At 45.7% G+C, this 13511-nt stretch overlaps 1 protein-coding gene across 1 annotated transcript in view; it reads left to right on the top strand.

Annotated features, from left to right (window-relative positions):
• LOC119399778 (allatostatin-A receptor) overlaps nt 1–10190 on the top strand; it is a 57619-nt gene extending 47429 nt beyond the window's left edge. The window contains exon 2 of the mRNA XM_037666617.2: nt 4745–10190. Coding sequence (XP_037522545.1) covers nt 4824–6146 — 1323 coding nt within the window. The 5' untranslated portion in view covers nt 4745–4823 and the 3' untranslated portion in view covers nt 6147–10190. The remainder of the gene's footprint in view (nt 1–4744) is intronic.
• The last annotated feature ends 3321 nt before the right edge of the window (nt 10191–13511 follow it).

Raw genomic sequence — 13511 nt, 5'->3', positions numbered from 1 at the left:
TTGTGGGTGTGCGGGGGAAGAGGGCCGTACGCTGTGGTATGTTTCCACATCTAGACAAAAAGCAATAAAGGTAACAACCCCGCAACTGAGAGTTCATAAAAAAGGATTCACTATTCGCTGGTGCCTGCTTAGCCACACATCGCTGGCATATTTCCGTTCGTACTAGTGTCCCTTTGATCGCTTTGTCTACTGCTGTTCTGCGCTTACTGGGGTATGGCAGAAAAAAATGCTGGTGCTTCTTATGATATCATACCAAAGTGTCAGGAAGTTTAGTGATATGCAAATACGACAAATGTCTGTTATTTCCGTTGTAAAAATTTGTAATGTTTCTCACAGAAGTTACTTTGGAAAATTGTAGCTACTGTAATATTATGTTCAATAATTTATTTAATTGTACACTTCTACTGTATAATGTTATTGTGATTGTATGCACAACAATTTATTGTGATTGTACAATTGTATTGTCTAATTTCATTGTACAGATTACTATCTGCTTTTAAATAATACTTGTTTAGGAAAGTATAACCGTGTTTTCTCCACTCACCCGGTGTCTTCCTGAATGCCTCTAAGGGATCTGTTAATAAAAAATTAATAAACAGTATAAACACACACACACACACGCACACACGCACACACACACACACACACACACACACACACACACACACACACACACACACACACACACACACACACACACACTTCTCCCCCAGACAAAATGAAAACAGATGCCAGCACAACACGAGGAATGAAACTGACGTACTGCGTTAGAGGTGAAAGACTCGGCAGACACAGTTGATCCTGCGCATCGGGATTGGGCAAATGTGACCCAATTCCCATCCGGATATTCAATGTCTCATTACGATAGATATATGGACAAAGGACCACTTAGCGTCCCGTGTGCATTCTGCGTGAGATGCCTGTTTATGGCAACTGCTGAAGGCGATGTCGGGCAATAACACGTGTAGCGCGTGGCAATACCATTTGTCACCGATGACAGCAACGCATGTATGGGCTCTGCGGTTGCTATCGTTACGTCCTAATCTTCGCAATATTTTAGGTGTGCCCTTCCGAGATGTTCTATATCTGTTCTGCGTCATGGGAGTTTCGACGAGATAAAGAAACAAAGAAGGGGTGAGGGAAGAGGTTGTATGCAGTGAGACAGGGAGTTTCCTCTAAGCTACAGCTTGTCCAGGCCTCCTGTTCAGCTCTGTGGCATAGGGCGAAAGGAATCAAAATGAGCGATGAAGAAGGATGATAAGATAGGGAGGTGCTTATTTCTCTTTGTTGTGGTTCTGGAGTATTTGATGTGGCAAAAGAACACAAATAAATCCGTGCATTCGTCAATGGTTACCTTTATCGTCCTTGATGATCTGTTCCTACTAAATTTAGTTATTTGCAATTTGTAAAAAATGACACTTTGAGAGGAAAGTTTCAATACAAATGCTAGACTGGGACGGTTCAATGAGAAAGATATTTGTCTTTGTATACATCGAGTTAGGCAAAATGTTGCCGAAAAGAAATGAACACGACCACTCCGGAGGTCGTCGTCAAATTCATAACTCTAGGGAGGCGGTTCGTAACAATATTCAGTTTTGCCAGAGGAGGCCCGATCAATAGTGCTCCGGAATAACCAGACCTGGGATACAGCCGATAAAAAATGCGCCACTGAGCGGGTGTTACTGTGTTATCTATATTCATTTTGATCAAAAATTAGATGCGAACACATTTAATGGTATAGGCTACACTGAGCGGGCTGTCTTGAAATGATGCGCGGCATTCTTAAGAAACAAGTTTGAAAAAGAGGCAAGGAAAAAAGAAACCTATGGTTTAAGAAACATTGTAGGGACAGGAAAATGCCTCCACGGGCGATGAGAATGCTCAGTGACCATATGCAGAATGACGTGTCCAATTGTTTACATAAACACATGTTTTAAATGCAAGACGACCGCGCGTAAAATTGGCCGTTTCAAAGTATCCTAGAATGCCTACTGCAAGTACAGTTGTTAAGTGCCCACTGCGCCATAATTATTCCTTTTGCGAATCAGCGAAGGGCCCACTAGCGTACGTAAGGCAACACGTGATCCTACGCAGCTGTTCACTTTGTTGATGCGCTTGCTGCTGATGATGATTACATATGTCAGAGCGCTTTGTAATGGGTGGGTCTTTGAAACACCCACTCGTGGCGCAATTCACGTGTTTTGACGCCTGGCGCGATTCTACGCTTCTGCCGCGCAATATTTTATGTGTTAAGGAGACTCCTTCTACTACATGGTATTCATATAGTCTTTTTTATACAAGCAAACTCAAGAAATAACGTGGTTCTGTGGCAGAACATTTCCTTGCCACGCAGACGGCCTGAGTTCGATTCTCACTCGAACCGGAAGATTTGTTTTATTTATTTAATTTGCATCTTTCTCGACTTTTCGGTCACGCACAAGATGATGATTTTTCGCTCACAACCAACGCCGCCGTCACCGACACCGACACCGGAATTGCTGCAAAACGTGCTCTTTAACGCTATCGCGTTAATATAGCGTGGAAGGAGAGTAAAATAACGACAGCGCGTCGCACAGTGCCAATTACGTAACTAATGGCTCCTTTAAGTTTTCCAACCGATCACAAAAGACTGAGCCGTAATTCTTCACCGTCATCAGCCACCGCATCAACAATGTGCACATAATGCCTTGCAGATGTGTAGCGGGTACCTCGCTTCTCCGCGGAATAACGAATAATGGCGTAGTGCGTGCTTCCCAACATGACAAAAAGTGGTTTATGGCGCAGTAGGTACCTTACAAGTGTACTTGTATTAGTAGCCCCAAGAGCGTTTACAAAGGGCTGTAGAAATGCCGCTCTACCAACTTTCGCTCAGACTGTTGCGCTTTCCGCGCTGGCCTGGCGTTGCTTGTAAAAAAGCAAACGTGGCTTAAGTTAAATGTTCACAAAGATTTAGGAGGGGAACAAAACGACGTGGTGAGACTAATGTTAAGCGTTGTGACAACAATGGGACCAGATTCGAAGCTAAATGGTGAATATTCTTCACTAACATATCTGAAGGAAACGTCCAAAACTGACCTAACCACAAAATTCAAAGTGCATTCCATTCTACGACTTCCATTTTTTTTTTGCGTGACATTTATCTGTGGGTTGAACTTTTGGAAAGAGATGGTGACCTTGGAGTATTGTTGCGCATAGGCACACACTCACAGAAATGAGGGAGTAAAAAGGGCGCCTTTTTGTCCCACAGCAATAATCGTCATCCAGCTTGTTTGCGTTTCCTTTCTCAAAAACTCGGTGCTGGCCACTTTCCTACCAAAAATGCTATGTCACGCCGATAGACCACATGCCGTTGGTGACCCGAAATTGCCGGGGGAGCGGCAATAATGCAAGGAAAGGAAGGCAAAATAAATTAGCATTATTGTTGTGGGACAAAAAACGTCCTTTTTACTCGATCTTTTCTGTTAGTATAGGGCAGTTTCTTGTTCAGGTAAATACCTGCAATCTAGAGAATTGACCATGTACTACTACGGTACTTGGGTTTATGTATACCTGCTCGTTCATGACGTCTCAAATCGCGTCAAGCGTCGCAGGTTTAACGCGACCTCGCGGTGGTCTCAAAGCTTCCAGTGACAACGCTATCATTTATGAACGTGTCTCCTTTTCTACGCCATAAAACAAATGTCGATTAAGCTCATACCCATCGGCTTTCAAGTTCACATAATCGCGAAGATCTGTTCCGCTTCAGGAAGGTGGCTTGTTTCTTGTTTCTTTTTGTTATTTTTTCACATTTTTGCCAGTGCGAGCCACAAGTACCGGTAGTGTACATTTGGGCGTCCGCTTTTATAAAGAGTTTACAATCCGAACCTCATTAAGTTCTTCAATATATGCGCATTTCCTTCTGAAGTGTGACCGAGAGAACATTGAATTATGAGTGGTGCACGGCAGGGTGCGACTGTCGCTTGGGATTTGACGGTGTCCATATTCGAGTAAATGCGGGTATCCACTATTCATCTATCCCAGGACCTGTGAGTGACTTGTGCTTAGGCCGGAAAAATGAAGAAAGAAACACGAGACCAGCATTATTGTTATGTCGAGGAAAAAAGAAGCTTGCATCAAAGATCTGCTGATTTCTTAGTAGATGACTTGTGTAGGTGGCAGAAATTACACGCGCCATTTACCGTGAATGGAGCATAACGGTCGTTTAGCATTTAAAAAAAGGCGAGCCATGAAGCTTAGTCGCCAGCGATTGAAGCAGTCTCATGGTATCTAGTGGTAGATGTAGTCGCAGACAACTTTTCATGTATTATGTGTAGGCTTTAGTTGCTGCTACAAAAGCGGATGTGTGCCTAAACCAAGCCATAAAATAGTCAGATCTCCGCAAAACAACGGCTCGTACTTTCCGAAAATAAGCAAGACCCAGCAACCCTCGACAAGGTTGGTTTAACCGCGCACAACCACCTCGATTTTGTTTGAATGGCTCTTCTTTCTTCGGTTTACCCGAAAACTCTTAAGGATCTTTACCAGCTGTTGCGAATCATTTCTTCGTCGGAGCGATTGACCGAAGAAATCGCCATGAAAATTAATATTTGTACTTAATATAGGTTAAGCTGCATTAACATTGAACATTTTGTGTGGCGCATTCCTGTTACCAAACTTGCATTGTATAATATGCCAACAATATCAACTTGATTAAATTGTGCATTTCTAATAACTACACTTTTGCACATTCTCTTGTCTCTTTCAGGTGCCACATGGGAACTGCCCCCCACAGCGGTAAGAGTTAGCGAACAGGGTAATAAGAAAAATCATCGGGACATTTAACAATGATGGATGAAGCGATCACAACGCTGCCGCCAGCGCCACCACTCCACGAGCTAAACGGTAGCGATCCTCACGTCCTTCTAAATCCTTCCGCTACCAAACTACCAGCAAATCCACTCGCAGCGCTAACATCCCTCTTAACGATACTAGCCCAGAAGACGTTACTGGGTATACTCAGCGCGGCACCTTGCAACGGAACCGCCGGGCCCTGTCAGGCAGGAGTGGGCGATAACGCGTCCAGCGCGACGCTTCTTAACCATCGCGAACACGCCGAATACGACAGTGACGGCGACACCAGGACGGTCGAAGAAGTGCTTGCCATTGCAGTACCCATCCTATTCGGCGCCATCGCGGTGATCGGTTTCTTCGGCAACGCGCTGGTGGTTCTCGTGGTACTATGCGACCCGCAAATGCGATCAACCACGAACAACCTGATCATCAACCTGGCGATGGCCGACTTGCTCTTCATCGTCTTCTGCGTCCCTTTCACCGGATGGGACTACACCCTCAACTACTGGCCGTTCGGCGACACCTGGTGTCGAATCGTCCAGTACCTCGTGATCGTGTGCGCGTACGCGAGCATCTACACATTGGTCCTCATGTCCCTTGACCGGTTCCTCGCGGTCGTCCATCCGATTACTTCCATGTCCATCAGGACCGAACGAAACGCCAACCTCGCCATACTCTTCACCTGGGTCGTCATCCTCGCAGCCTGCGTCCCTGCGCTCTTCGCTCACGGGGTCGTGCTAGTCGAAGAGACCTACTCCGCCTGCACCTTCAGGACCGACATGGGTTACAACATAGCCGCCTTCCAGATATCCTTCTTCATGTCCTCATTCGTAGTCCCGCTGGCCATTGTTTTCGTGCTGTACCTCCTGATGCTGAAGAGGCTCTGGCTGGCCGCCGCTCCCGGAGGCCGCATCAGCGCCGAGAGCATGCGCTCCAAGAAGCGCGTCACCCGTCTCGTCGTGGTCGTCGTGGTAGTGTTCGCGCTGTGCTGGTGTCCTGTTCAGGTGGTGCTGGTGCTCAAGAGCGTCGACCTGTACGGGCGGAACATGAATGCGCCGCGCATAGTGGTCCAGATCGCGTCGCAGATACTCGCCTACACCAACTCGTGCGTCAATCCGTTCCTCTACGCTTTCCTCTCGGACAACTTCCGCAAGAGCTTCCGCAAAGTGATCTGCTGCGGCCGCAAGGCGTCGCACGCGGGCGGCTCTTCGTGCAAGGGGAGATCGCGCGCCGTCGACGATGCGGAAAGGACGAGGAAGGAAAGCTCAGCGGCGTGTGTCACGAAACTGACCAAGGTGTCTAACGACATACTGTGAATGTTCAAAAGAAGCTGTTTTTGATTGACAGGACAATCGATCAATCAGTGTTCGATACGGTTAAATTTGATGTGGCTGACTCGTCATTTTCTTTAAAGAAACGAAATCAAGCATCCCACATAGAACTCGACAGTCAAGCTAGTCCTAGAGGCGCTTCTGTCACCAAAACATTGAGGAAGCCGCATGACTTGTGTTTCTTTCGTATCCGTTATTTCGTGTATGACGTTGCATCTTTTGAAAGAATGATCAATCGCTTTGTACAGTCGTTAACAAGCATGAAGTGCTGTCACTTCGGTGCGATGCTCGGGCCTGCGTATGAGCCGTGTAAGGAAATGTAGAGAACGATAAATACGTGCAGGCAATTCTTCGAGCACCCGTTAAGAGTCTATGACTCCGATCACAGTGCACTAAAAGCAAAAAGTTGTGCCCAATATTTACTTCAAATGTGAGGCTTCCTTTTTAAACGTGCTTTCTTGCTAACGTTGCATGTTGAAGATATTTTGTGCCAGGCGAAATTCTCCTAAATGTCAATGACCATTATCACAGGTGAATGCGACCAACGAGGTACTTCAATTACAAATTATGTGTATGACCTTGTATCTTTTGAAAGAATGACTAATCGCTTTGTATAGTCGTTAAGCAACACGAAGCGCTGTCACTTCGGTGCGAGGCTCTGGAAATCGTTGCTTTGGAACCTGCACCGACAAATGGAGTTCTGCTCAAAGAAAATCTTTCGAGCATTAGCGTAGCATAGAAATATTACATAAATATTACTGTGAAGAGCGACTGGCAAGGAAACTTTAGCCCAATAAAACTTATAGCACAGGCTCCTCGCAGTAGCATTCAAGGGTGTACCACTAAGCGATGTCAAAGACTGCGAAATATTCCAAGACAGGGTCGATAAGTAACAAATGGTGTTAACCTTCTTGCAAAAAATGTTCGACCCAGTTTGCAACAGTAAATTTAGAATGTGCGACATTTGCTGACCATCGGAAGTTAAAAAAAGGAACAGGCTCATAACTTTTAAATAGTACTAGGAACAGTGCAGGAAAACAAAAAAAAACTGCTTTTTGTGCTCTTTCACGTTCGCTTGCTGCCCTGGTATTTCAACCCATCACCTTTCTTTAGAAATGCGAACTTAGCTACAATTCCTACAGGCTGCTTCGTTATACTGCGCGAATTAAATTCATAACGCGGCCCTAATTGCTTTGCAAAACATATGAATGTAGGAGTGGACGTACTGATAGCGATAGATACTACCATTAAATAGTCTTGAAATCTACAGACATATAAGTCGCGTCGACAAGAAGAATTGTTTCATTCCGTTCTTTACTACCTGCAACAAAGACAAAAAAAAGAATCTATATACAGCCGCGGTACTGTATTATCACTTGACGCTTGGCTATTTGAGTCATGCTGGTCATGCTTGAAAAGACGTGCTACCATGTAAAACGTTACAGGACACACGTATCCTTTCTTGCAGTCTGCGGTCCCGCAGCAATTTCTATCAGCGAATTTTCTCTGCGGTTGTTCCTTCATACACAGCTTTCATGCACCCCACCAAGACAAAAACGGTTATTCGTTAGAAGAGCCGAAGCAAGCGCGGCAAGCAACACAAGTGAACGTCATTATTTTTATTCCATGTAATTTAGAAGGTTTGCTCATAAGCGGAGTAATCATGGTCAAGGTTTTCAGAACTAAACCAAAATTTCATAAGAACGTCTTTCTGAAATACTCCCAAAGAGGGTATTGAAAGGACACCCTTCTCATTAGAGTCTTTTGTTGTACCTCAGAAAATAAAGGAAGTGTACTTGAAGGGTACGGGTCCTAATGAAATGCTTATGCCAGTGCATCAAAGGAAACACAATAGATTCGATAAGGCGAAAATTGCGTGCAGAGCCATAGAGCCTGTTATAATACTCGATCACCAAGGCATATGAATGCGCCTGCATAGAACTGGCGCGGATAATACGCAGCCTTAGCGATAGCATGATCGTACACCCCTTAATGAGTGTACCCTTTGTGCTATACGAGTGGAACCTTCGAAACAAGAAATGCTTTTGTGCGAAGGCGGTTGTGGAGCCAGATAAACAATGTACTGTTTCAATACAAGAGCAGGACTTACGCAAAGAGGCAACCACGTAAAATGAAAGAAAAAAGATGCACTGGACACCAATTTTGGCCACGTAGCGGTAATAATTATGAATCGTCTTTACAGTTTGCTTCTTTTGTGTTATGCCTCAGGTATTTTTATGTCCCTAGTGCCATCTATGTGTCAAGCCCTGCGGCATTCTTGATAGACAAGCCACGAGTAATAAAGAAACGATCATACCACTAGAGTAGTAACACTTCTGGTGACATACAATGACACTTTAGACGTATGCGAAACGTTATTCTGCTTTGCGCCTTGCTCACAACATAGCAAATGCAGCATCGGGAAATAAAAATCACGCTTGGTTAAGGAGCACAGCAATGCGCTTGCATCAGGCTCGAAGACTGAAAAACAAAAGCAAAAGAAAAGAAACACAGTTGCCTAGTTTGTACTGATAAATTTCTCTACTTTTCTCACCTCGATATTAATTTTAGTGGCACACAGAAGCCGTTTGATAATGAACGGCGCTCGTTCGATATTTCGTGCGAAAATATTGAGCAGCCTATAGCGCTTAGTTGTTGATCTGCTTACACTACCTTATTTTATTGTAAAGAAGGCTGTTTACCAGTGGCGCAGCAATAACTTTTTTGCCGGATGTGTTTAACCACACGTTTTATATGGTCGTGCGTACGTTTGTGTATGAGCGCGTACATGCACACGCAAAACTGGAAAATTTGGGTGGAGAGAAAATTGACCCTTCCCCCCCCCCCCCCCCCGCTTTGGTTACGCCAGTGCTGTTTACTGAAGGGCACAACCGCGTGCACGGGTGCATTATCGTCTTCGCAGTGTGCCACATCATTCGGCAGCGGGGAGAATACGAGGTTAACGCAGTGATTGATGAGGTTACGAAATAACGCAAGAAAGGAGCTATCGGCTGCACCATTGGGTCTGAAGATCTCTCTAAATGTACTCATCGTAGTCTTCAATGCAAGCGATTCTTTTATGTCACATGCGGTTTAAATGTATTCACCGCCAGAGTGTCGCTTGGACATGAGCCTACGAAGGACTCAATTGCGTTCAAACTCCCAACACACAGCGCATACGCGAATTTTGCGAAGAGCTTTTGCAGCCGCGTTGTCCTGATTCCATTTAAAACGGCTAGGCAAAGCGCGTTTGAAATGTCTTTGAAATGTGTTCGACAAGCGCGCATTCTTAACCTCCAAATGCGCAAGCGCCATTTTGAGAGCCCACTGTCGCGCACAACGTGACCTGCATTTAAATCTACTCTGTGTCGCCTTGTTCGCGTGATTTTATTTATTTGCCAAACGCGATTGCTGTAGCAGAGGCAGTGTATATAATACGCATGTTCACGAGCGATATTCTCAATCTAAAAACTTTCGGGGATGTCACCTTCAGCAAACCCTGATTGGTTAACTCAGTTGGGCAAAACACCAACGCTGCACTGTGACGTCGTAACTGATGATGTCACGCCGCAGTTTAGCGAATAGGCAATTACTTCACAGGGGGCGTCATACTGATGGACGGCCGACCCGGTAATAACTATATCGACTTACCTATCTGAAAAAAAACGCAATGGAAGCTGTGACTAGGACAACAAAATGGAGTACGTGACGTCATACGAATGGTCACTATATAGAAGGGTGTCCCAGAAAGTGATTGAGAATACCGACCCGAGTTGCTGCATCGTTTTAAATGTCTCCTCCATGACATTTCAGCGTCTTCAGTGTTTGATAGAGTCCCGTGTAAAGCAAGAGACGCGATTCAATATAGACTTCTCGTTCCAACCACCTCTGTTAAACGCATCCTTTAGAATGTTCAGCAATCAATATTGATGAAGACGAACTGTGTGATAACGGAGAAAATTGTGCTATTTAGACCACACCAGAGATTACGTGTACGTTATTTAATGTTGACGCAATAAAGATATATTTCGTGCTTAGTGGTATTACTGAATCTGGAAGATCGACTACCTTTTTTTTTCTCTTCAGGTTGGTTAAATTCAGCTCCACTGAGACGAGAAGAAGGCTCACACTAAGACATCAGGAACGCTGTTAGAGAAGTGTTTCTATTTTCTGCCATTATAAGTAATTGTTTGTGCACAAATATGGCTAATCATGTGCAATGAACAATCGGAAGCAGACAAAAAACGCCAGGCCTGCGCTCAAACCGCAGCACAGTCACAGAGAAAGCTGGAAGAGTGGCGTTTCTAGAGCCCGTTAAGCTCTCTTGGGGCTACAATACAAGTACACTAGAAATGTACCCACTACGCCATAAATCACAATTTTTGTGAAGTTGGGAAGCACCTACTAAGCCATTATTCGTCATTCTGCGGAGAAGCGAGGCACCAGCTACACGTCTGTAAGGCATTATGTGCACTTTGTTGACGCGACGACTGTGGACGATGAAGAATTATGGCTCAGCCCTCTGTAATGGGTTGGAATCTTTAAACAGCCCACCAGTTATGTAATTTGCATTGGGTGACGCCCGGTCGCTATTTCCCTCTCCCATCATGCTGTATAACATACGTTGACGTGGGAGAGAGACGGGGGGGGGGGGCGAAGAACTTTACTGAGACCCCGAGGAAATGGATCATGCGCTTATGGGCTTCCTTGGCAACCAATACAAATGCACTTGCGAGGAACCCACTACGCTATAAATCGTTGTAATTTTTGAGAAGTAGGGCAGCAGGCACTGTGCCATTTTTCGTCATTCTACGGAGAGTGTTGGTACCTGCTAAACGCATGTAAGGCATTATGCGCAGTTTGTTGATGCTGTGCCTGACGACGATGAAGAATTATGGCAGAGCCCTTTGTAATGGGTTGGAAGCATTCAACAACCTACTCGTTGCGCAATTCGCATTGTGTGACGCCTGGTTACAGAATTCGCGTTGTGCGACGCTTGGTGCTTATTTTACTCTTCTACCAGGCTATATTACATATGCTAATGTGGTTCCTTCCCGACATGAAGCCTGTATAGGACCTTTTTGCAAAGCAGTTTCAAGCACCGGCATGGCTCAGAGGTTGAATACTGGGCTCCCACGCAGAGGGCCCAGGTTCGAACTTCGTTCCATCCTGGAATTTTTTCTTATTTCGTTTTTTTTCTTATTTCGAGCGATACTGGTTGCGGACACCGGCGGCGGCGGCGGCGGCGGACAACTACGGCGCCAAGAACGGCCGGTGAAATGATCTCATAACAGCTTTCGCTGTAAAAAGCTAGAACTGCATGATGCCTTAGCTAGCATAATGTTCTAGCTTGAAGTGTTGACGTGTATTTCACTTTAACCACCATATGAACCTCGGTTCTTGTAACGTAAGCGATATAAACATCGTTTGGGGGGTTGGCAAATCTTAAAGGGGTCATGAACCACTTTTCCAAGTAATGATCTAATGACCTCAGTATCGGAGTGTACTGCCTCCCGAATCGATTGCCGCAAAAATTTCTCGAATCCGTCAAGAATCAGCGGAGTTACGGGGGTTTGGCGCACGCTCCCAGCGCTTTCTCTCTTTTCTCGTGCCGACGAGCGCACTGGAAGCTAGACAGGGAGGGATGGCATGGGGGAAAGAAGTTACGTCAGCGCGCGTCATGAAACGCGATCGCTCTCCCGATGTGATTCGCTTGCGCGAGTGCGGCTACCGTGTACTGAGGAGTGCGGCGCCGGCAAGTGGCGGCACCCCGCGGAAGAAGCGCATCTGATCCGAACGCCGCTCTCGATTTACGTCGGCTATCGGCCAATAAGCATGCTATGTCTCTTGCGACGTAAACTGACAGATCCGCGACGTAAACGGACAGACGCCCCGCCCACCGACGAGAGTGAGAACCGGCCTCTGAAAAGAGGGTGCCTGGAGAAACGGCAACTTCGCGCTCCGCTTGTGGCCATTACGCGGCGCGCACGACTGTAATATTTGGCTGAGCAGTTCATAGCCGTGTCAGCTTTCCGCAGGATGTGTTTTTTCAACCAGCCCAAGGGGTGCTTCATGACCCCTTTAACCACAGCAGGAACAAACCAGTCACGAATGTCACGATCTAACAAGTACACAATGAACTGTAATTTAAAAGCATTTACCACAACCGGTCCCGTTGGCTTTTGTATGTCGTGATGTTCGAGGTTTCCTGCTTCAGCAACCTTCCTCCAACTACGCATTCAGTTTTCTCGAAAAAGCTGGACCTAAAGGTGTACTGAAACGAAAGTTTCACTTGTTTACTTTTGCGTCGACAGAAAGGCCAAGGCCTCAAGAGCCCTAGAAATGTACTGGTAAGTGTGAATGCGCCTTGAACAACTAATTACAACTTGTTTCTTAAAAGCTACTTTCGGTTCCTACTGTACACTTGACGTCACGGCATAGTATGAGCTTCTCGTCGCGTGCTTGCGCAACATATTGCGGCGTTTCTACGACTGCTCAGCTCCATGGCATCGCTGGTGACGCACCAGTGGCAATTTTCTATGTTTTGGTACCTGACGCCATCACACCTAGCCATACTGATGCGTGAAGTCACCAGAGTTTACGCTGTAGCCTGAAGTCACGCTAGTTTCGATGTCAGTGGGCGCGCCATGCGAAAATAACTTGAATTTTGAAGTGAACAATCTCGTCAGCATTTACTGAGCTTCACGCGTGCTCAAAGCCTTCTCTGTATACATGATATTGCATGATGGTGTAAACTCAGCGTCGAAAATTGGTGTCAATACACGTTTAGTTGCGCAGGTGTAATTTGTGTTACCTTATTATAAATAATCCCTTGCTTGTCAATTTCCGCGACTTCCTCACATTTTTCACAGCAGGAGAGATTTTGCGAGTTTATGTAATCTTTGACTCGTTTGCCTTAGTCTGCGCACACAGCATACTTGTTACTCCAACATCGCTCCTCCAGTGACCTGCGAACTCGACTCCAAAGTCATCACTGCTTTCAGCTATGGTGACGGTTTTCTGCTTTTCTTAATGCGAAAGCCTTCACTGTCTCGTTTGGAGGTGACTTAGAGTGAAACCTGGGGCGAAATTTCAGGTGGCCGGGGAAGATGACCTGGAATGGCTGGCAAATGTAGTGATGCAAAAAAATCCACGTGATCTTCTCCAAGCCAAGGACGAAGATGCAGGAAATGAAGACGTCATGTTGTGACCTCATCAGGTGCCGTCACAACGGGACGTCGCGTGATGAATTCATCAGGTGACATCGTAGCTTAGTCAAAGGATGGGCCGATCCCAAAGACAATGTCACACCACGTGAGGTGGAGAATACTTCAGCCACAATGCAATCGA

This window comes from Rhipicephalus sanguineus, chromosome 7 (genome assembly GCF_013339695.2).
Source record: "Rhipicephalus sanguineus isolate Rsan-2018 chromosome 7, BIME_Rsan_1.4, whole genome shotgun sequence".
Classification (NCBI taxonomy): domain Eukaryota; kingdom Metazoa; phylum Arthropoda; class Arachnida; order Ixodida; family Ixodidae; genus Rhipicephalus; species Rhipicephalus sanguineus.
Note: the sequence above shows the minus strand (reverse complement) of the source record. Positions and strands in the feature narration are given on the sequence as shown.